At 43.5% G+C, this 22,232-nt stretch overlaps 1 protein-coding gene across 3 annotated transcripts; it reads right to left on the reverse strand.

Moving 5' to 3' along the window:
• Positions 1 to 1,182: 1,182 nt before the first annotated feature.
• On the reverse strand, positions 1,183 to 17,144 carry tmprss6 (transmembrane serine protease 6). Of its 3 annotated transcripts, none has more exons than XM_031833448.1 (18): positions 16,624 to 17,144; positions 16,006 to 16,141; positions 15,644 to 15,786; positions 15,210 to 15,277; positions 11,495 to 11,682; positions 11,306 to 11,347; positions 10,865 to 11,084; positions 9,670 to 9,806; positions 8,925 to 9,037; positions 7,362 to 7,471; positions 7,079 to 7,221; positions 5,567 to 5,617; positions 5,130 to 5,243; positions 4,470 to 4,586; positions 4,071 to 4,239; positions 3,473 to 3,741; positions 3,065 to 3,201; positions 1,183 to 2,210 (listed from the first exon to the last, which is right to left on the reverse strand). In XM_031833448.1, exons 1-18 carry the CDS (start codon positions 16,705 to 16,707, stop codon positions 2,043 to 2,045), a joined length of 2,409 nt encoding a protein of 802 aa, XP_031689308.1. In that variant the 5' UTR covers positions 16,708 to 17,144; the 3' UTR covers positions 1,183 to 2,042. The 3 variants fall into 3 exon arrangements, with proteins under 3 accessions (XP_031689308.1, XP_031689304.1, XP_031689306.1); XM_031833444.1 differs by having other exon boundaries at positions 5,567 to 5,665; XM_031833446.1 differs by lacking the exon at positions 11,306 to 11,347 and having other exon boundaries at positions 5,567 to 5,665.
• Positions 17,145 to 22,232: the final 5,088 nt, after the last annotated feature.

Raw genomic sequence — 22,232 nt, forward strand, 5'->3', positions numbered from 1 at the left:
TTTCTGTCTGTAATAGACTAGACTCTCTCTGGGTACCAGACACTCAGAAACATCCTCCCCTCAACAGCCTCCACTGGTGTGTGTGTGTGTGTGTTTTCTGTCTGTAATAGACTAGACTCTCTCTGGGTACCAGACACTCAGAAACATCCTCCCCTCAACAGCCTCCACTGGTGTGTGTGTGTGTGTTTTCTGTCTGTAATAGACTAGACTCTCTCTGGGTACCAGACACTCAGAAACATCCTCCCCTCAACAGCCTCCACTGGTGTGTGTGTGTGTGTTTTCTGTCTGTAATAGACTAGACTCTCTCTGGGTACCAGACACTCAGAAACATCCTCCCCTCAACAGCCTCCACTGGTGTGTGTGTGTGTTTTCTGTCTGTAATAGACTAGACTCTCTCTGGGTACCAGACACTCAGAAACATCCTCCCCTCAACAGCCTCCACTGGTGTGTGTGTGTGTGTTTTCTGTCTGTAATAGACTAGACTCTCTCTGGGTACCAGACACTCAGAAACATCCTCCCCTCAACAGCCTCCACTGGTGTGTGTGTGTGTGTTTTCTGTCTGTAATAGACTAGACTCTCTCTGGGTACCAGACACTCAGAAACATCCTCCCCTCAACAGCCTCCACTGGTGTGTGTGTGTGTTTTCTGTCTGTAATAGACTAGACTCTCTCTGGGTACCAGACACTCAGAAACATCCTCCCCTCAACAGCCTCCACTGGTGTGTGTGTGTGTTTTCTGTCTGTAATAGACTAGACTCTCTCTGGGTACCAGACACTCAGAAACATCCTCCCCTCAACAGCCTCCACTGGTGTGTGTGTGTGTTTTCTGTCTGTAATAGACTAGACTCTCTCTGGGTACCAGACACTCAGAAACATCCTCCCCTCAACAGCCTCCACTGGTGTGTGTGTGTGTGTTTTCTGTCTGTAATAGACTAGACTCTCTCTGGGTACCAGACACTCAGAAACATCCTCCCCTCAACAGCCTCCACTGGTGTGTGTGTGTGTGTTTTCTGTCTGTAATAGACTAGACTCTCTCTGGGTACCAGACACTCAGAAACATCCTCCCCTCAACAGCCTCCACTGGTGTGTGTGTGTGTGTTTTCTGTCTGTAATAGACTAGACTCTCTCTGGGTACCAGACACTCAGAAACATCCAGTTCTAATTTAACACTCCAATAAAACCCTTACAGTTCGGCTGGTTTATTGATGAAACCTCATGATGACTCCGACCCTCACGGTTGTCGTTCCAAATGGCGCCCTATTCCCTATATAGTGCACTACTTTAAACCAGAGCCCAGAGGGAATAGGATGCCAGTTAGGATTCCCTCATGTTTTGAAAGGTTTACAAGCTCTAATTTACAATGATGAACATCATGTAATTGAAAAGGAAACGGCACAAGTCACACTCACCATTTTAAAGATTGACGTTTCAGCCTTCAATGGCTTTCATCAGAAACCTCATGTAATGAAATACACTGAAAGCAATCAGCATTTCATGTGTAGTGCACTGACTGAAATGATCTGTGCATAACCCATTCCAATCCACAGCAGTATATAAACAGACAAACATTCGATGAAGGAATCAAGGACGATTGCAGGTGCATTCAAATCTGACCCTACGAGGTGCAGAGTACTGCTGGTTTTCTGTTCTACCTGATAATTAATTGCACACACCTGGTGTCGCAGGTGTAAATCCATCCCTGATTAGGGGATGAATGAACAAAAGCAGTGGAGCTTTAAGGTCCAGATTTGAATTTGCGGGGCCTATTGCCTTGGTATGGTAGTTCTTAATTATGTTGTAATTCTAACAACTTCCACTAGGTGGCAGTGTTGAATGTAGAGCCCAATACTGCAGAGTGTGTATTTGCCCAGAGGAGACAGAAAGTCTGCTTGTTAGGTTGATGAACTGTGTGGTCAATGACACTGTTAAAAACCTGACGGACATCTAAATATACTAAGGACTGACACAGAGAATCGATCACAACAATTACTACATGATAACAATGTTTTGGGATGATGATGATGATGGTGAGAATGATGAAGGTCAGCCATGTCCAGAGATGTGTTCTTTGATCCAGCCGGTGAGTTTGGTGACGCGGGTGTAGACGCCGTAGTAGTCGGCCCGGCCACACCCCTTTCCCCAGCTGACCACGCCCGCTAGGAACCAACGACCCGAGTTCTCCTGGCAGACCAACGGACCGCCCGAGTCACCCTGGGAAAGAGAGGGAGGGAGAGAGAGAGAGAGAGAGAGAGAGAGAGAGAGAGAGAGAGAGAAAAAGAGACGGGGGAAAGATGGGGGAGGGAGGCAGCATAGAGAAAGTAAAAGAGAGAAGATGAAAACGTTTTAATTTAGCTAAACGATAGCAGAAAGGTTCAGATGTTAAAGGACATTGAACTTGCTGCTTTCTCTTTTCCCGGCTCCTACTACTCTGAAACCCCCTGTACCCTCCCTCACCTGGGGTGCCAACCAATCAGTCTGTGCACTGAGTGTGTGTGGGTCTACTCTGAAACCCCCTGTACCCTCCCTCACCTGGGGTGCCAACCAATCAATCTGTGCACTGAGTGTGTGTGGGTCTACTCTGAAACCACTTCCTGTACCCTCCCTCAACTAGTTGCCAACCAATCAATCTGTGCACTGAGTGTGTGTGGGTCTACTCTGAAACCCCCTGTACCCTCCCTCACCTGGGGTGCCAACCAATCAATCTGTGCACTGAGTGTGTGTGTGTGGGTCTACTCTGAAATACCCTGTACCCTCCCTCACCTGGGGTGCCAACCAATCAATCTGTGCACTGAGTGTGTGTGTGTGGGTCTACTCTGAAACACCCTGTACCCTCCCTCACCTGGGGTGCCAACCAATCAATCTGTGCACTGAGTGTGTGTGTATGGGTCTACTCTGAAACCACTTCCTGTACCCTCCCTCACCTGGGTGCCAACCAATCAATCTGTGCATTGAGTGTGTGTGGGTCTACTCTGAAACCACTTCCTGTACCCTCCCTCACCTGGGTGCCAACCAATCAATCTGTGCATTGAGTGTGTGTGGGTCTACTCTGAAATCACTTCCTGTACCTGACAGGCATCCTTCTCTCCGCTACGGTAGCCGGCACACAACATCCTGGGAGTGACCATGTAACCGTAGGAACGGAAGCAGGCCTCCTCGCTCACCAGACGCACGTCCACCTTCTGCAGCACGTTACTGGGAGTGCCTGGGGTCAGAGGTGAGAGGTCAAAGGTGAGAGGTCAACCACAGTGTTTCCATGGAGAGTTACAGGTAGTCTTCCTGATCTGGAATCAAGCTTTACTGTTCATCCAACTGGTGGAAACGTATTGGGCATGATAGGTTACCTTTCTTAAAATACATTCTCCTTTCTAAGTATTTGTGCTGCTGCAAGTGTTTGGAGGACTATATAGAACTGAATACATGAAAAGATCTTTGCCTTTATAAAACCTCCCTAAACACCCTCCCTCCCTCCTCACCTCCTTCACGTAGCGCCCCCCAGCCCGTGACCCAACAGAGTAGCTCAGGTTCTTGCTGGTGTGTAGGTGACGGCAGGCATGCGGGCTGGGCCAGGGTGCCTGGAGCTGCAGGTCTCTCCAGTCGCAGCAAAGCCAAGTCATAATCGTGTGTCTCGTCATCATAGTACTGGTGCAGGAGGATCTGTTGCACCCGAATGGCATCCTCCATCTGACTGCTGCGGTTCAATAGGAACTTACCTAGGTAGACTGTCCACGCTCTGGGAGAGAGACTGGGGAGAGGGGAGATGGATGGGGAGAGAGGGAACATTTGTATTCTCTCTCTTCCTGTTTACACACTAGGAAAGTAAAGACTTGGGGTGGTGGAGGGGGAAAGAGAGGGATGGAGCGAGGAGAGATGAGAGGAGAGGAGAGGGGAGAGGAGAGCAGAGGAGTCGAGAAGAGGAGATGAGAGGAGCAGAGAGGAGTCAAGAGGAGAGGAATCGAGAGGCGAGGGAGAGGGAGAAGGAGAGGAGAGGACAAGAGGTTAAGGAGAATAAGGGAAAAGAGAATGGTAGACAACAAGAAGAAGAAACAACACTTCTTGTTGCTCTGTTCTCACCGGTCATCATAGAAACAGTGGGCAGCGGACACCACCCATTGGCTGGAGACCAGAGCCCCCCCACAGACATGACGTCCACCGATCTGAAGGCTGACCTGCCATGGCCACTCCCCTTCAGTAGCGTTGACTCCTCCCACAACGCGACTGGTGAACTGCCTCAGACCACAGTCTGGCAAGAGGACACACACACAGGTACGGAAACACAAACACACGCACACACACACACACAGAAACGCACGCAGATACGCACACACACAAACAGAGATACATAAATGTGTGTGTGTGTGTGTGTGTGTGTGTGTGTGTGTGTGTGTGTGTGTGTGTGTGTGTGTGTGTGTGTGTGTGTGTGTGTGTGTGTGTGTGTGTGTGTGTGTGTGTTTGTGTGTCTTCTTCTCTCACCACAGTGTCTCTCATCGGAGGCATCAGGACAGTCGGTGATGAAGTCACACTCTGGGTTCGGCTTCTTCAGACACGTCCCGTCAGCACACACATACGTCTTGTCTGTACACTGTACACCTAGAGACACACACATACGTCTTGTCTGTACACTGTACACCTAGAGACACACACATACGTCTTGTCTGTACACTGTACACCTAGAGACACACACATACGTCTTGTCTGTACACTGTACACCTAGAGACACACACATACGTCTTGTCTGTACACTGTACACCTAGAGACACACACATACTGTACGTCTTGTCTGTACACTGTACACCTAGAGACACACACATACGTCTTGTCTGTACACCTAGAGACACACACACACGTCTTGTCTGTACACTGTACACCTAGAGACACACACACACGTCTTGTCTGTACACTGTACACCTAGAGACACACACATACGTCTTGTCTGTACACTGTACACCTAGAGACACACACATACGTCTTGTCTGTACACTGTACACCTAGAGACACACACATACGTCTTGTCTGTACACCTAGAGACACACACATATGTCTTGTCTGTACACTGTACACCTAGAGACACACACACATTATGTATCAATACACCACAAACTTGTACACACACACACACACACACACAGTTACCCTCTGTGCAGTTCTCTTCATCCATGGCCTCAAGGCAGTCTGGGTGCTGGTCACACACCTTGAAGTAGTCAACACACTGACTGTCCTCTGGACACTGGTACTGGGCTATACACACTGGGACACACACACAAATTGAGTGTGAATCAATCAGCCATTTGGTGCTAATGATATATGCTATACAGCCTGTTGATTGTCCCTAACTTCAAACAGGTTATTTTAACATTTTTATAATTACTAATATATATTTTTTAATATAGATCTCGCTAGATGTCGTTGAGTAATGTATGATGTCATTTTAGTTCCACAGGGATTTCCAGTGAGGATTTGGCCTCTTGAACAATCATAGCTACATGCACGAGGCTCAATGAAAGGTAAATGCCTTATAAATGTTCCACAATTTGAATGTTATGAATGTGTTTTAGCTTGGTAAAACTGACCACAGTTCCTCTCGTCCAGTCCGTTGGGGCAGTCTTTGATGCCGTCACAGGCTGGAACACACAGACCATTTAGAGTACACAGGAACTGACCAGGACAGGCTGCAACACACAGACCATTTAGAGAACCCAGGAACTGACCAGGACAGGATGGAACACACAGACCATTTAGAGTACACAGGAACTGACCAGGACAGGATGGAACACATTTAGAGTACACAGGAACTGACCAGGACAGGCTGCAACACACAGACCATTTAGAGTACACAGGAACTGACCAGGACAGGATGGAACACACAGACCATTTAGAGTACACAGGAACTGACCAGGACAGGATGGAACACACAGACCATTTAGAGTACACAGGAACTGACCAGGACAGGATGGAACACACAGACCATTTAGAGAACCCAGGAACTGACCAGGACAGGATGGAACACACAGACCATTTAGAGAACCCAGGAACTGACCAGGACAGGATGGAACACACAGACCATTTAGAGAACCCAGGAACTGACCAGGACAGGATGGAACACACAGACCATTTAGAGAACCCAGGAACTGACCAGGACAGGATGGAACACACAGACCATTTAGAGAACCCAGGAACTGACCAGGACAGGATGGAACACACAGACCATTTAGAGAAACCAGGAACTGACCAGGACAGGATGGAACACACAGACCATTTAGAGAACCCAGGAACTGACCAGGACAGGATGGAACACACAGACCATTTAGAGAACCCAGGAACTGACCAGGACAGGATGGAACACACAGACCATTTAGAGAACCCAGGAACTGACCAGGACAGGATGGAACACACAGACCATTTAGAGAACCCAGGAACTAACCAGGACAGGATGGAACACACAGACCATTTAGAGAACCCAGGAACTGACCAGGACAGGATGGAACACACAGACCATTTAGAGAACCCAGGAACTGACCAGGACAGGATGGAACACACAGACCATTTAGAGAACCCAGGAACTGACCAGGACAGGATGGAACACATGAACACACGCACTTTCAAGACACCCAAATAGAGTACATGAACATCGTTCAGATGTAGGAAGTATTATTTATGAATATGCTTCCTACCCAGTGGAGGCTGCTGAGGGGAGGACGGCTCATAATAACGGTTGGAATGGAGTCAGTGGAATGGTATCAAACACATCAACAACGTGGTTTCCATTCCAGACAATATTATGAGCCGTCCTCCCCTCAGCAGCCTGTTACGACCAGTAGTATGTAATACAAACACACCTTACTGTATGTCACAAGCACATCATTTCTTCCACTTTCTCATCTCTTCATCTGTCACGGAACATCATTTCAGCACACAACCTAAAAAAATCACCCTAAACACCTCTTGTTCAAAATAACTCATGATCTGATTGGTTAAACAGACAGACAGTCTGTAGAGAAAGATTACCTATAGCACCTTCACCCTAACTCTAGGTCTGAGGTCAAACCCTTGACCAATGTCTGTCATCCAGGCCCCAGACTCACGATCTGATTGGTTGAAGAGGCTGTAGTGGACCTGGAGTCCAGGCCCTGTGATTGACACCTCGGACGTCATGACAACTCTGGTTGCCGTGGAGAGGAGGTAGAGGCGCTCAGCATACGGCTGGAGACCTCTCGTCCCACAGAACCTGAGGCAGAGACACAGGTCAAATTATACAGATGAAACAGGTGTGTGTGTGTGTGTGTGTGTGTGTGTGTGTGTGTGTGTGTGTGTGTGTGTGTGTGTGTGTGTGTGTGTGTGTGTGTGTGTGTGTGTGTGTGTGTGTACCTGCGGTTCTGTACCATCCACTGTCCCTGTGTACAGGCCTGGTTATAGTTGGCCCTGCTCAGCTCATAACCTTCAAACTCCAGTGATAGTCCATAGTCTGCAGAGGGCACCTAGGACACACACACATACACACACACACACACACACACACATATAAAATGGAATACAACAAAATAAAACAGAATGGTCGCATGTTATGACTTGTTAGAGACAGTAGAAGACAGTAGCAGACAATATAATACAATAGAAGACAGTAGCAGACAATATAATACAATAGAAGATAGTAGAAGACAGTAGAAGAGAGTAGATGACAGTAGAAGAGAGTAGATGACAATGTAAGACAGTAAAAGACAGTAGATGACAGTAAACGAGAGTAGATGACAGTAGAAGACAGTAGCAGACAGTATAATACAATAGAAGATAGTAGAAGACAGTAGAAGACAATATAAGAGTAGAAGACAGTAGCAGACAGTAACAGATTTGATTTGATTTGATTTGATTTGATTTTGATTTGATTTGATTTGACAATATAAGACAGTAGAAGACAGTAGTTGACAATATAAGAGTAGAAGACAGTAGCAGACAGTAGCAGACAATATAAGACAGTAGAAGACAGTAGAAGACAGTAGATGAAAGTAGAAGACAATATAAGAGTAGAAGACAGTAGCAGACAATATAAGACAATAGTAGACAGTAGTTGACGATATAAGACAGTAGAAGACAGTAGTTGACAATATAAGACAGTAGAAGACAGTAGAAGACAGTAGATGAAAGTAGAAGACGATATAAGACAGTAGAAGACAGTAGCAGACAATATAAGACAATAGTAGACAGAAGTTGACGATATAAGACAGTAGAAGACAGTAGCAGACAGTAGAAGACAGTAGAAGACAGTAGAAGACAGTAGCAGACAATATAAGATAGTAGAAGACAGTAGAAGACAGTAGCAGACAATATAAGACAATAGTAGACAGAAGTTGACGATATAAGACAGTAGAAGACAGTAGCAGACAGTAGAAGACAGTAGAAGACAGTAGAAGACAGTAGCAGACAATATAAGATAGTAGAAGACAGTAGAAGACAGTAGAAGACAGTAGCAGACAATATAAGATAGTAGAAGACAGTAGAAGACAGTAGAAGACAGTAGCAGACAATATAAGACAGTAGCAGACAGTAGAAGACAGTAGAAGACAGTAGCAGACAATATAAGACAATAGTAGACAGTAGCAGACAGTAGAAGATAGTAGAAGACAGTAGCAGACAATATAAGACAGTAGCAGACAGTAGAAGACAGTAGAAGACAGTAGAAGACAGTAGCAGACAATATAAGACAATAGTAGACAGTAGCAGACAGTAGAAGATAGTAGAAGACAGTAGCAGACAATATAAGACAGTAGAAGACAGTAGCAGACAGTAGAAGACAGTAGAAGACAGTAGAAGACAGTAGCAGACAGTAGAAGACAGTAGAAGACAGTAGAAGATAGTAGATGACAGTAGCAGACAATATAAGACAGTAGAAAACAATATAATACAGTAGAATGGGATGTACAGTATAACACTCACAGTGAATGTCCAGGTACAGTTGGTGTCTGGTGGGTAGTAGCTGGGATAGAAGGGGGTACGTAGACTACCCTGTACCCCTGATACTGGCTGCAGCTCTATGTTGGAGGAACACACTGAGGGGGGGGGGGGGGGGGGGAGAGTGAGGAGAGAGAGGGGGAGAAAGAAGGGAGAGAGAGAGAAAGAGAGAGAGAGTTGGGGGGGGAGAGGGAGAGAGAGAGAGGGAGTGAGAGGGATGGGGGAGAGAGAGGGAGATGGGGAGAGAGAGGGGTGGGGGAGAGGGAGTGAGAGGGATAGGGGAGAAAGTGGGATGGGGGAGAGAGAGGGAGGGAGAGGGAGATAGGGGGAGAGAGAGGGGTGGGGGAGAGAGAGGGAGAGGGATGGGGGAGAGATAGGGAGAGAGAGGGAGAGGGATGGGGGAGAGATAGGGAGAGAGAGGGAGAGGGATGGGGGAGAGATAGGGAGAGAGAGGGAGAGGGATGGGGGAGAGAGAGGGAGAGGGATGGGGGAGAGATAGGGAGAGAGAGGGATGGGGGAGAGAGAGGGAGAGGGATGGGGGAGAGATAGGGAGAGGGATGGGGAGAGATAGGGAGAGATAGGGATGGGGGAGAGAGGGAGAGATAGGGAGAGGGATGGGGATTGATGATGATGAATGTGAAAGGAAGAAAGTGTTTGTAAAGTCCTTGTGTAAGAGAGCAACATATAACTCTCAGTTGAAACATTTTAATAACAACATTATAAACCTCACTTTCAGTGGTCCAGGCCTGTGCAGACAGGGAGAAGGGGTCTTTGTAGTTGTAGAGACCCTGTTTCCAGACCACTGTCATCCACTCTCCTGATGACAACACATGAACAACACGCTCTTGTCTGCTGCAGCCATACAGACTGGTGGTGGAGAGAGAGAGAGAGAGAGAGAGAGAGAGAGAGAGAGAGAGATAGAGAGAGAGAAGAGACAGAGAGAGAGACAGAGAGAGAGACAGAGAGAGAGAGAGAGAGAGAGAGAGAGACAGAGAGAGAGACAGAGAGAGAGACAGAGAGAGAGACAGAGAGAGAGAGAGAGAGAGAGAGAGACAGAGAGAGAGAGAGAGAGAGAGAGACAGAGAGAGAGACAGAGAGAGAGAGAGAGAGAGAGAGAGAGAGAGAGAGAGAGAGAGAGAGAGAGAGCTAAATATGGTAATGGATGCATCTGTGGTGTGTGTGAGGATGTTAGTGTGTAGAACATCAACATAAAGTCACTAGGTGTCGAGGTGAATATCTGTTGGTGTTAAAGCATCATGTAGTCTGTCTTTACACCCTGTCTGTCTATACTGGATGTACAGGTAACTGACTAAATTAAGGAAACACCAGCATAGTGTCTTAATATGGTGTTGGTCCACCAAGAGTTTCTGAATCTCTATTGGAGGGATGCGGCACAGTTCTTCCACAAGAAATTCCATCATTTGTTATTTGTTGATGGTGGTGGAAAACACTGTCCCAGATGCCACTCCAGAATCTCCCATAAGTTTTCAATTGGGTTGAGATCTGGTGACTGAGACAGACACACACACACACTGTTTAAACCCCCTATGCTCCTTTGAGGCCTCTCTTTCAAAGTCACTGAGATCTCTTCTTCTATCCATGGTAACCAACATACTGTAACGGACAACTTGGCAGTTATTTTGGCAGTTACATGTATTGTACAGATATAGGATCTTAATTTGACGTTTTGTTGGTAAGAAGTTTCCCACAACTCAGGAAATGATTTACATGAATTGCCTGAAAACTCACTCTAACACACGATTATATTAACAGTATTGCACTTTCCATGAAGCCTAATTTTGGTCAAATGATACCCTAACAACTAATCAAGCAAACATTCAAAACCTGTTGCTGCAGGAATATTTTGGTGTGAGAACACAGGTCAAATTAAGATCCAATAGCTCTATATGTATTTATAAACTTACGAGGTGATGAGGTGAGTATCAGTAGGTGTTAAACCATCATAGACAGCCAGTCTATCTCTACACTCTGGTAGCAGCCACTCCATCCTCAGCTCCAGTCTGAAACTCTGGGTGCTGGAGCCTTGCGGGGCCCTGAGGTGCCAAAGGCAGGACGAGCGCTGGGTGTTAGGTCCCCTCATAGCCACCGCTGTGCTGGAGCTGACCACCTGGTACCTGTAGCAGTCTGTGGAGGGGGCAGGAAGGAGGAAGGAGGGGGCAGGAAGGAGGAAGGAGGGGGCAGGAAGGAGGAAGGAGGGAGAGGAAGTGGGAGAGAAAAAGAGAGCAACAGGAAGAGATGAACACTCTTCACTAATTTCAAGTGTACCTACCGTTGACATAGATCAAGCACTTATTAAAGCTTCTAAAATAATGCAGAAAGTGAGGTGAAGATCAAATAAATCATACCAAATGAAGCTTTCAAAAGTTCTACAACTTTGGGGTCTGTTTCTGAGGGGTTAAAAACAAACAAACAAACAAACAAACAAACAAGCAAACAGATAAACAACACGATGAGGCACAAATAATACAACGATCAACTAAACACAAAGAAGAATAAAAACACAGGTCCTTTCCCCACATTCCTCTCCCGCTCACCTGTGATCGAGAAAGAGGGAAGATGCAACAGATATTCTCCATAGTTAGCAGTCTCCTCTCTGTCGCTCCCTCTGTAGGCCCCTAGTAGACTGTGTAGGCAGCTGCTGACTCGCTCCATAGTTACCTTACCAACATGGCTGTCGGGGACTGACAGTACCAGCCAGAAGTGTGCCACCACACTTCCCTCCCTAGGGAAACAAGGGAGCAGGGACATGGTGGTTCCATGAGCTGATAACAGCTGGATAGAAAGTTTGTGTGGGCATTGCAAGAATGTTTTATAGATCAAAATACAGGACCAGTCAAAAGTTAGGACACACCCACTCATTCAAGGGGTTTTCTTTATTTTTTACTATTTTCTACATTGTAGAATAATAGTGAATACATCAAAACTATGAAACAACATATATGGAATCATGTAGTCACCAAAAAAGTGTTAAACAAATATTTTATATTCTTCAAAGTAGCCACCCTTTGCCTTGATGACAGCTTTGCACACACTTTGCATTCTCTCATCCAGCTTCATGAGGTGGTCACCTGGAATTTATCATTATTTTACCAGGTAAGTTGACTGAGAACACATTCTCATTTACAGCAAAAACCTGGGGAATAGTTACAGGGGAGAGGAGGGGGGATGAATGAGCCAATTGGAAGCTGGGGATGATTAGGTGACCGTGATGGCCTGGGAATTTAGCCAGGACACCAGGGTTAACACCCCTACTCTTACAATAAGTGCCATGAGATCTTCAGTGACCACAGAGAGTCAAGACACCAATTTTACGTTGCATCCAAAAGATGGCAACCTACAGGGCAATGTCCCCAATCACTGCCCTGGGGCATTTGGATATATTTTTTTGACCTGGGTTAAAGAGTGCCTCCTACTGGCTCTCCAACACCACTTCCAGCAGCATCTGGTCTCCCATCTAGGGACCGACCTAGACCAACCCTGTTTAGCTTCAGAAGCAAGTCAGCAGTGGGATGCAGGGTGGTATGCTGCTGGATTGCATTTACAACAGTCATGAAAGATTTCCCAGATATGCTGAGCAGTAGTTGGCTGCTTTTCCTTCACTCTGCGGTCCAGCTCATCCCAAACCATCTCAATTGGGTTGAGGTTGGGTGATTGTAGAGGCCCGGTCATCTGATGCAGCACTCCATTACTCTTCTTATTGGTCAAATAGCCCTGATACAACCTGGAGGTGTGTTGGGTCATTGTCCTGTTGAAAAACAAATGATCGTCCAACTAAGCGCAAACCAGATGGGATGGCGTATCGCTGCAGAATGCTGTGGTAGCCATGCTTGTTAAGGTTGCCTTGAATTCTAAATAAATCACTGACAGTGTCACCAGCAAAGCACCCCCACACCATCACACCTCCTCCTCTATGCTTCACGGTGGCAACCACACATGTGGAGATCATTTGCTCACGTCCTCTGCGTCTCACAAAGACACGGTAGTTGGAACCAGAAATCTCACATAAGGACAGTTTTCCACCGGTCTATTGTCCACTGCTTGTGTTTCTTGGCCCAAGCAAGTCTCTTCTTCTTATTGGTGTCCTTTAGTTGTGGTTTCTTTGCAGCAATTCAACCATGAAGGCCTGATTCATGGAGTCTCCTCTGAACAGTTGATGTTGAGATGTGTCTGTTACTTGAACTCTGAGAAGCAATTATTTGGGCTGCAATCTGAGGTGCAGTTAATTGTCCATTTCTGAGGCTGGTACCTCTAATGAACTTATCCTCTGCAGCAGAGGTAACTCTGGGTCTTCCTGCGGTGGTCCTGATGAGAGCCAGTTTCATCATAGAGCTTTATAGTTGTTATGACTGCAGTGGAAGAAACGTTGAAATGCCTTGTAATGTTCCGCATTGACTGACCTTCATGTCTTAAAGTAATGATGGACTGTCGTTTCTCTTTGCTTATTTGAGTTGTTCTTGCTATAATATGGACTTGGTCTTTTAGCAAATAGGGGTATCTTCTGTTTAACCCCCCCCCCCCCCCCCCTCTAACTTGGAATGAGTAGGTTTGTCCAAACTTTTGACTGGTACTGTAAAGATACAGGCTACATGATATAGATACACATGTACACGTGTATACAGTGTGTCAATGTTGTGTGGGTAGGTATGTTTAATACCTAGTGACAGTTAAAGTCGGAAGTTTACATACACTTAGGTTGGGGTCCATTAAAACTCGTTTTTCAACCACCATTTCTTGTTAACAAACTATAGTTTTGGCAAGTTGGTTAGGACATCTACTTTGTGCATGACACAATTAATTTTTCCAACAACCATGTACAAACAGATTATTCCACTTATAATTCACTGTATCACAATTCCAGTGGGTCAGAAGTTTACATAAACTAAGTTGACTGTGCCTTTAAACAGCTTGGAAAATTCCAGAAAATGATGTCATGGCTTTAGAAGCTTCTGTTAGGCTAATTGACATCGTTTGAGTCAATTGGAGGTGTACCTGTGGATGTATTTCAAGGTCTACCTTGAAACTCAGTGCCTCTTTGCATGATATCATGGGAAAATCAAAAGAAATCAGCCAAGACCTCAGAAAAAAAATGTAGATCTCCACAATTCTGGTTCTTCCTTGGGAACAATTTCCAAATGCCTGAAGGTACCACGTTCATCTGTACAAACAATAGTACGCAAGTATAAACACCATGGGACCACGCAGCTGTCATACCGCTCAGGAAGGAGATGCGTTCTGTCTCCTAGAGATGAACGTACTTTGGTGCGAAGAGTGCAAATCAATCCCAGAACAATTGAACGAGTCCTATATTGAGATAACCTGAAAGGCCCCTCAGCAAGGAGGAAGCCACTGCTCCAAAACCACCATAAAATGTCAGACTTTGGTTTGCGACGGCACATGGGGAGAAAGATCGTACTTTTTGGAGAAATGTCCTCTGATCTGATGAAACAAAAATAGAACTGTTTGGCCATAATGACCATCGTTATGTTTGGAGGAAAAAGGGGGAGGCTTGCAAGCCGAAGAACACCATCCCAACCGTCAAGCATGGGGGTGGCAGCATCATGTTGTGGGGGGTGCTTTGCTGCAGGGACTGGTGCACTTCACAAAATAGATGGCATCATGAGGAAAGGAAAATTATGTGGATATATTGAAGCAACATCTCAAGACATCAGTCAGGAAGTTAAAGCTTGGTCGCAAATGGGTCTTCCAAATGGACAATGGAAAACAGAGTCAAGGTATTGGAGCGGCCATCACAAAGCCGTGACCTCAATCCTATAGAAAATGTGTGGGCAGAACTGAAAACGCGTGTGCGAGCAAGGAGGCCTACAAACCTGACTCAGGAAGAATGGGCCAAAATTCAACCAATTTATTGTGGGAAGCTTGTGGATGGCTACCCAACACATTGCCCTAAGTTAAACAATTTAAAGGCAGTGCTACCAAATACTAATTGAGTGTATGTAAGCTTCTGACCGACTGGGAATGTGATTAAATAAATAAAAGCTGAAATAAATCATTCTCTCTACTATTATTCTGAAAATAAAGTGGTGATCCTAACTGACCTAAGACATGGACTTACTAGGATTTAAGTGTCAGGAATTGTGAAAAACAGAGTTTAAATGTATTTGGCTAAAGTTTATGTAAACTTCCGACTTCAACTGTATATTTACAGTCATAGATATACAGTACTAGGTATAGAAATACATGACATAGATATGTATCTGGACCTGTATTTCTAGATCTGGTTTTATGTACCCAAAAGCAAAGACTTTGGTGGAGTTGAAGTAGCGAGATAGGTCTGAGCCCTTCACTATCCTCCTCACCTGAGAGACAGAGAGTGAGAGAGAGATGGCGGGGGATAGAGAGAGAGAATTCATATATATATATATATATATATATATATATATATATATATATATATATATATATATATATATATATATATATGAGAGAGAGAGAAATATATATATATATATACATATAAATATATATATATAAATATATATATACAGTATATATATATAGAGAGAGAGAGGGAGAGAGAGAGAGGGCAATAGTCAGAGCAACAGAGGATTTCAATTGAAAATAAAAAGTTGTGAAACATAAAGACGATACAGAGTGTGTGGAGGGGGGAGGGTCATGCGTGAAGGAGTGTCCAGGTTATTTTCCCATTATCCCTTGTCCTATACCATATCTTGTACTTCCTTTGCCTGGGCTGTGAAGGCTGGGCTGGTGTGAGAGGAGAGACCAGAGGAGTAGTTCCTGTTGAGGATAGAGAGTCTAGCAGTATACTGCTGTTGTACCCTGGGCTCCAGTACCCACACCCTGTACTCTGGAGGGAGGGAGGGGGAGAGACTTACTGGCATGTTACATATCAGATAACCAGTCGTAGTGTGTGTGTGTGCGTGTGTGTGCGTGTGTGTGTGTGTGTGTGTGTGTGTGTGTGTGTGTGTGTGTGTGTGTGTGTGTGTGTGTGTGTGTGTGTGTGTGTGTGTGTGTGTGTGTGTGCGTGCGCGTGTCCCAGGTTATTTTCCCAAAATCCCTTGCTCACCCAGGAAGTACCATGCCAGAGTTGCTCCTCCCGAGAGGATGATGATGGTGACGATGACAAGGAAGGCTAGGAGACACCTGCAGGGTCGTCTCAACATCTTAGAGGACGTCATGGAGGCTTCGTTACCGGGCCCCACCTGTAAACAACAACAACAACAAACACACACACACACACAATGCGACCCAGTTAACAACTGGCCTCGGATCACAGTTTACAGTATTATACTGTATAATCAGGTCTGTAAGAACAGTGGATGAGGATTCTGCACAGACCAGTGCAGAGGCCTCATTCTAAAGCTAGAACTAAAACTGACTTTGATCTAAGGTCAGTTGTACCATTCCCCATTCATAGGTTAGGTTTAGGATTTGAGGAGATTAACCTGACCCCAGATCTGTGTCTATTGTCAACTTCTTCCTGCAGCATAAACCAGCATAAGGCCTGCAGATAGCTATAATAAATGTAGGTGAAGCCTGAAGCCCTGGACAGAGCATTATTCTTATAAAATAAACTATAGGCTATTATAGAATGACTAAACCAATGTGCATTGAACATAAAATAAATATATTATTTATTTTATATAGTATCTAAATCATAGTCCTACATTGTCAATATACTGACCCATTCCAATGGCAGGTCCACAGGAGCTGGTGCTACCTCCAAATCACAGGAGCGCGACTTTTTGGAGCCGTGCCCGAGCGCCATAGCTTCACAAATCCGTTATTCCGCGCGAGACCATCTCCGTCCAAAAAAAAGACCGGTGGAGGATAGTTGGTGGCGTTTTATTTCTTCATGTATCTCGGTAGAATATCCGTCCAGTCAGACATGTCGGTAACGACCGCTAGTAACGACAAGGGAGACAACTTTTTATTTGCTAGTCCAAAGGTAGGCTAGAGCCCTCGGTCAACATTTCCAAAATTGCGTTGGATCTCCCGAATTCCCATTGGACCATATAGGCTAGTAGCCTAAACTTTAACCAATAATAGCAATAGCCTAAAATATAAACGTATTTATTAAACGCATTCAAAATGATTGATTGCGAGACATTTATTCTCTCTCTGGTAACTGTCAAAACATTAAACATTTAAGAATAGTCCTCGTTAAGCCTGTAGCACCGTACATACTCTCAGGGATAGGTAACGCACGTAGGCTCTAATGACATCACCAGTCGACGCCTAACAACAGCCCGGCCCCCGGATCCCACAACAGGTATGCCTATGTCCTCTAGACGTAAATTAGTCCAACGGGAGTGTTTGTAAAATGGATAACTCACAACACAGTCAGTTAATTTTTTATTATTTTAACCTTTATTTAACTAGGCAAGTCAGTTTTATTTTATTTTAATTTTTTTAAATTTCCGAACTGAATATTTTTTTATATTTTTTTTATTAACAACAAATCAATACATAAAGCACATGGAGGAACACAAGCATACATAGATTACAAACAATGGACAATCGCGCTAGGGGCGGGGCTAGGGGCGGGGCTAGGGGGTACAATATCACATTACAATTACACAAGGACCTTAAGGGACATGCATATACTTACAATTCTAACAGCTTTTTTGTTAGTAGAGCATTTAACTGTCTTAAAATACAGTTCAATTTCTTTTTGTAGGGTACGAAAATGTGGTTTTCTGTTTGTAAATTTACATTTGTGTATATGAAATTTGGCCAAAAGAATAATGAAATTAATTACATAAAAATGATGTATGTATGTATGTAAAGAATCCAAACAGTACATCTCTCCACAATAGTGTAAAATCTTCATAAATGTGTTCAATTATAAATCTACTGATGTCTTGCCACAGTTTTCTTACATGCATACAATGCCAAAAAAGATGCACAACTGTTTCTGGGTGGTCATTACAAAAGGAGCAATTTGAGTTGATGTTTTCCTTAAACTTCTTCATATAGTGGTTGGCAGGATAATATTTATGAATCATTTTAAAGGAAACTTCCTTAATTTTGTTAACAAGTAGGTATGTGTGTGGCAACATCCAAACTTTTTTCCAACAGACATTATCAATAAATCCATTCCAATAAGGCACGACATAAGGTATAGATACAACATCCTGCTGAAACAAGGATCGTATCGCTCTGTTGTTGAATGGACCTAGGCAAGTCAGTTAAAGAACACATTCTTATTTACAATGACGGCCTACCCTGGCTGATTGGCTGAAATATCAAAAACTCAGTCAAACAGTTAGACAATAAATCTTTATCAAATGCTGTCAATAAGGTTGTAATACAATTCAGCTGCCTTATACATTTTTTCAGTTCTAACTTAGAGTAATGATCATTTACAAAACCAAAAAATAATTTGAACTGCAAAGTTGGTCTGTGCAATAAACCAGCACTACATTTGTTTTAAACACATATTATCAACATTATTATTTAAATACGTTCTTGAATTGTTAAATAAATGTAATCTTAAATGAACACAAAAAACTGTTTGGAACATCAGCCACTTTCCACATGATTTTTCAGAGACATTACATTCAAGATGGCCATGTTATACACAACATAATAATACATTCTTCATTTCTACTGAGAGATTTATCAGTATCAGATCAGTATTTACTGGGAGCACAATCATAGTATCATATTGATATCATAAATAGATGTAGTACTGTCATGAGAGGTAGAAAAGTGTTCAGAAGTGGTATAAAAACGTATCCCTGAGCAGATCAACAGAAACCATATGACATGAGATGTATACGGTCTGATATAGCATGTCTTTCAGCCAATCAGCATTTATAACGGCAACTATATGATATGAATGATGATGTGAGTATAACAGAACTCATATGGCAGGCAAAAACCTGAGAAAAAATCCAACCAGGAAGTGGGAAATCTGAGGTTTGTAGTTTTTCAACTCATTGCCTATCCAAGATACAGTGTAAATTTGGTCCTATTGCACTTCCTAAGGCTTCCACTAGATGTCAACAGTCTTTAGAACCTTGTTTCAGGCTTCTACTGTGAAGGGGGAGCGAATGAGGGCTGTTTCAATCAGGTGTTTGGCAGAAGGCCATGAGCTGGTCACGCGTGTGGCCGTGAGAGCGACCTGCGTTCCAATGCATTTCTAAAGACAAAGGAATTGTCCGGTTGGAACATTATTGAAGATTTATGTTAGAAACATCCTAAAGGTTGATTCTATTCATCGTTTGACATGTTTCTTCGAACTGTAACAGAACTTTTTGAATTTTTGTCTGGACCTAGTGCGCCTCATGAATTTGGATTTGTGAACTAAACGCGCAAACAAAAAGGAGGTATTTGGACATAAACGACGGACTTTATCGAACAAAACAAACATTTATTGTGGAACTGGGATTCCTGGGAGTGCATTCTGATGAAGATCATCAAAGGTAAGTGAATATTTATAATGCTATTTCTGACTTCTGTTGACTCCACAACATGGCGGGTATCTGTATGGCTTGTTTTGGTGCCTGAGCGCTGTACTCAGATCATTGCATGGTGTGCTTTTTCCGTAAAGTTTTTTTTAAATCTGACACAGCGGTTGCATTAAGGAGAAATATATCTATAATACCATGCATAACACTTGTTTCTTTTATCAATGTTTATTATGAGTATTTCTGTAAATTGATGTGGCTCTCTGCAAAAACACCGGATGTTTTGGAAGCAAAACATTATTGAACATAATGCGCCAATGTAAACTGAGATTTTTGGATATAAATATGAACTTTATCGAACAAAACATAAATGTATTGTGTAACATGAAGTCCTATGAGTGTCATCTGATGAAGATCAAAGGTTAGTGATTAATTTTATCTCTATTTCTGCTTTTTGTGACTCCTCTCTTAGTCTGGAAAAATGGCTGTTTTTCTGTGACTAGGTGCTGACCTAACATAATCACATGGTATGCTTTCGTCTTAAAGCTTTTTTGAAATTGGACACTGTGGTGGGATTAACAACAAGTTTATCTTTAAAATGGTGTATAATACTTGTATGTTTGAGGAATTTTAATTATGAGATTTCTGTTGTTTGAAGTTGGCGCCCTGCACTTTCACTGGCTGTTGTCATATCGATCCCGTTAACGGGATTTCAGCTGTAAGAAGTTTGTAAACTAACAAAGTAGTCTACAAGACAAAACACTATTTATGACTCTGTGTAACACAAAGCAATGAACATTAACTGTCTGTCTCTATTCACTCACCTGTTACCATCCTATCGAACCACAGCTATACATGCATATCTATATACATATCTATGAATGTATGGATTTATGTAAAACATACCCATACCTCACACACCACAATAATATGGCAATCTGTGATTCAAACAGCAACAAATGGATATACCAAATCCCAGATTGCCCCTTTAACTCCCTAGAGTCGATTGAGGTACCGGTGCGTCAATCTAAGTAACATAATAAAAAAAATACCCATTAAAACCTGTCGGTTTAAGCTAGAGATATCTGTTTATATCTGAATCCGCCGATATCGCCCTTCCACATCTGCGGTGAAAGGTGATAGAGCTAGAGCGGTGTTTGTCAGACCATGAGACATCCACGAAAAGCGATCTTCTCACGAAAACGTCTGAACAGTTTAGCCTATAAAATATGGAAAGATGAGACTCTCACGAACACGTTGGATCCCACTGTGGAAAGGGGAGATTCTCAAGAAAGCAGTATGTGTTTTTCTCTACGACCCACACTAGTGTCACGGGAGTCACCTGAAGGTAACCGGTATCAGTTTAAAATGTCTTATGGAAGTATGGAGGTAATTTTGTGCCTACCAAAAAAAGGGGTTAAATATACTACCGTCAAAGTTTTAGAACCTTCAAGGGTTTATCTTTATTTTTACTATGTTCTATATTGTAGAATAGTTAAGAAATCAAAACTATGAAATAACACATATGGAATCATGTAGTAACCAAAAAAGGAGAAACTAATCAAAATATATTTTATAATTGAGATTCTTCAAAGTAGCCACCCTTTGCCTTGATGACAGCTTTGCACAATCTTGGCATTCTCTCAACCAGCTTCATGAGGCAGTTACTTGGAATGCATTTCAATTAACAGGTGTGCCTTGTTAAAAGTTAATTTGTGGAATTTCTTTCCTTCTTAGTGTGTTTGAGCCAATCAGTTGTGTTGTGACGAGGTAGGGGTGGTATACAGAAGATAGACCTACTTGGTAAAAGACTAAGTCCATATTATGGCAAGAACAGCTCAAATAAGCAAAGAGAAACGACAGTCCATCATTACTTTAAGACATGAAGGTCAGTCAATATGGAACATTTCAAGAACTTTCGAAGTTTCTTTAAGTGCAGTTGCAAAAACCATCAAGCTCTATGATGAAACTGGCTCTCATGAGGACAGCCAAAGGAATGGAAGACCCAGAGTTACCTCTGCTGCAGAGGATAAATTCATTAGAGTTTCCAGCCTCAGAAATTGCAGGCCAAATAAATGCTTCACAGAGTTCAAGTAACAGACACATCTCAACATCAACTGTACCGAGGAGACTAAGTGAATCAGGCCTTCATGGTTGAATTGCTTCAAAGAAACCACTACTAAAGGACACCAATAATAAGAAGATACTTGCTTGGGCCAAGAAACACAAGCAATGGTGGAAATTTGTCTGGAGTCCAAATTTGAGATTTTTGGTTCCAACCGCCATGTCTTTGTGAGATGCGGTATGGGTGAAAGGATGATCTCTGCATGTGTATTTCCCACCGTAAAGCATGGAAGAGGAGGTGTTATGGTGTGGGGGTGCTTTGCTGGTGACACTGTCTGTGATTTCTTTAGAATTCAAGGTACACTTAACCAGCATGTTTATCACAGCATTCTGCAGTGATACGCCATCCCATCTGGTTTGGGTTTAGTGGGACTATCATTTGTTTCTCAACAGGAAAATTACCCAACACACCTCCAGGGTGTGTAAGGGCTTTTTGACCAAGAAGGAGAGTGATGGAGTGCTGCAACAGATGACCTGGCTTCCGCAATCCCCCAACCTCAACCAACTTGAGATGTTTGGGATGAGTCGGACCGCAGAGGGAAAGAAAAGCAGCCAACAAGTGCTCAGCATATGTGAGAACTCCTTCAAGACTGTTGGAAAAGAATTCCAGGTGAAGTTGGTTGAGAGAATGCCAAGAGTGTGCAAAGCTGTCATCAAGGCAAAGTGGGGCTATTTGAAGAATATCAAATATCAAATATATTTTGATTAGTTTAACACTTTTTTGGTTACTACATGATTCCATATGTGTTATTCA

Source organism: Oncorhynchus kisutch, linkage group LG1 (assembly GCF_002021735.2).
Source record: "Oncorhynchus kisutch isolate 150728-3 linkage group LG1, Okis_V2, whole genome shotgun sequence".
Lineage (NCBI taxonomy): Eukaryota > Metazoa > Chordata > Actinopteri > Salmoniformes > Salmonidae > Oncorhynchus > Oncorhynchus kisutch.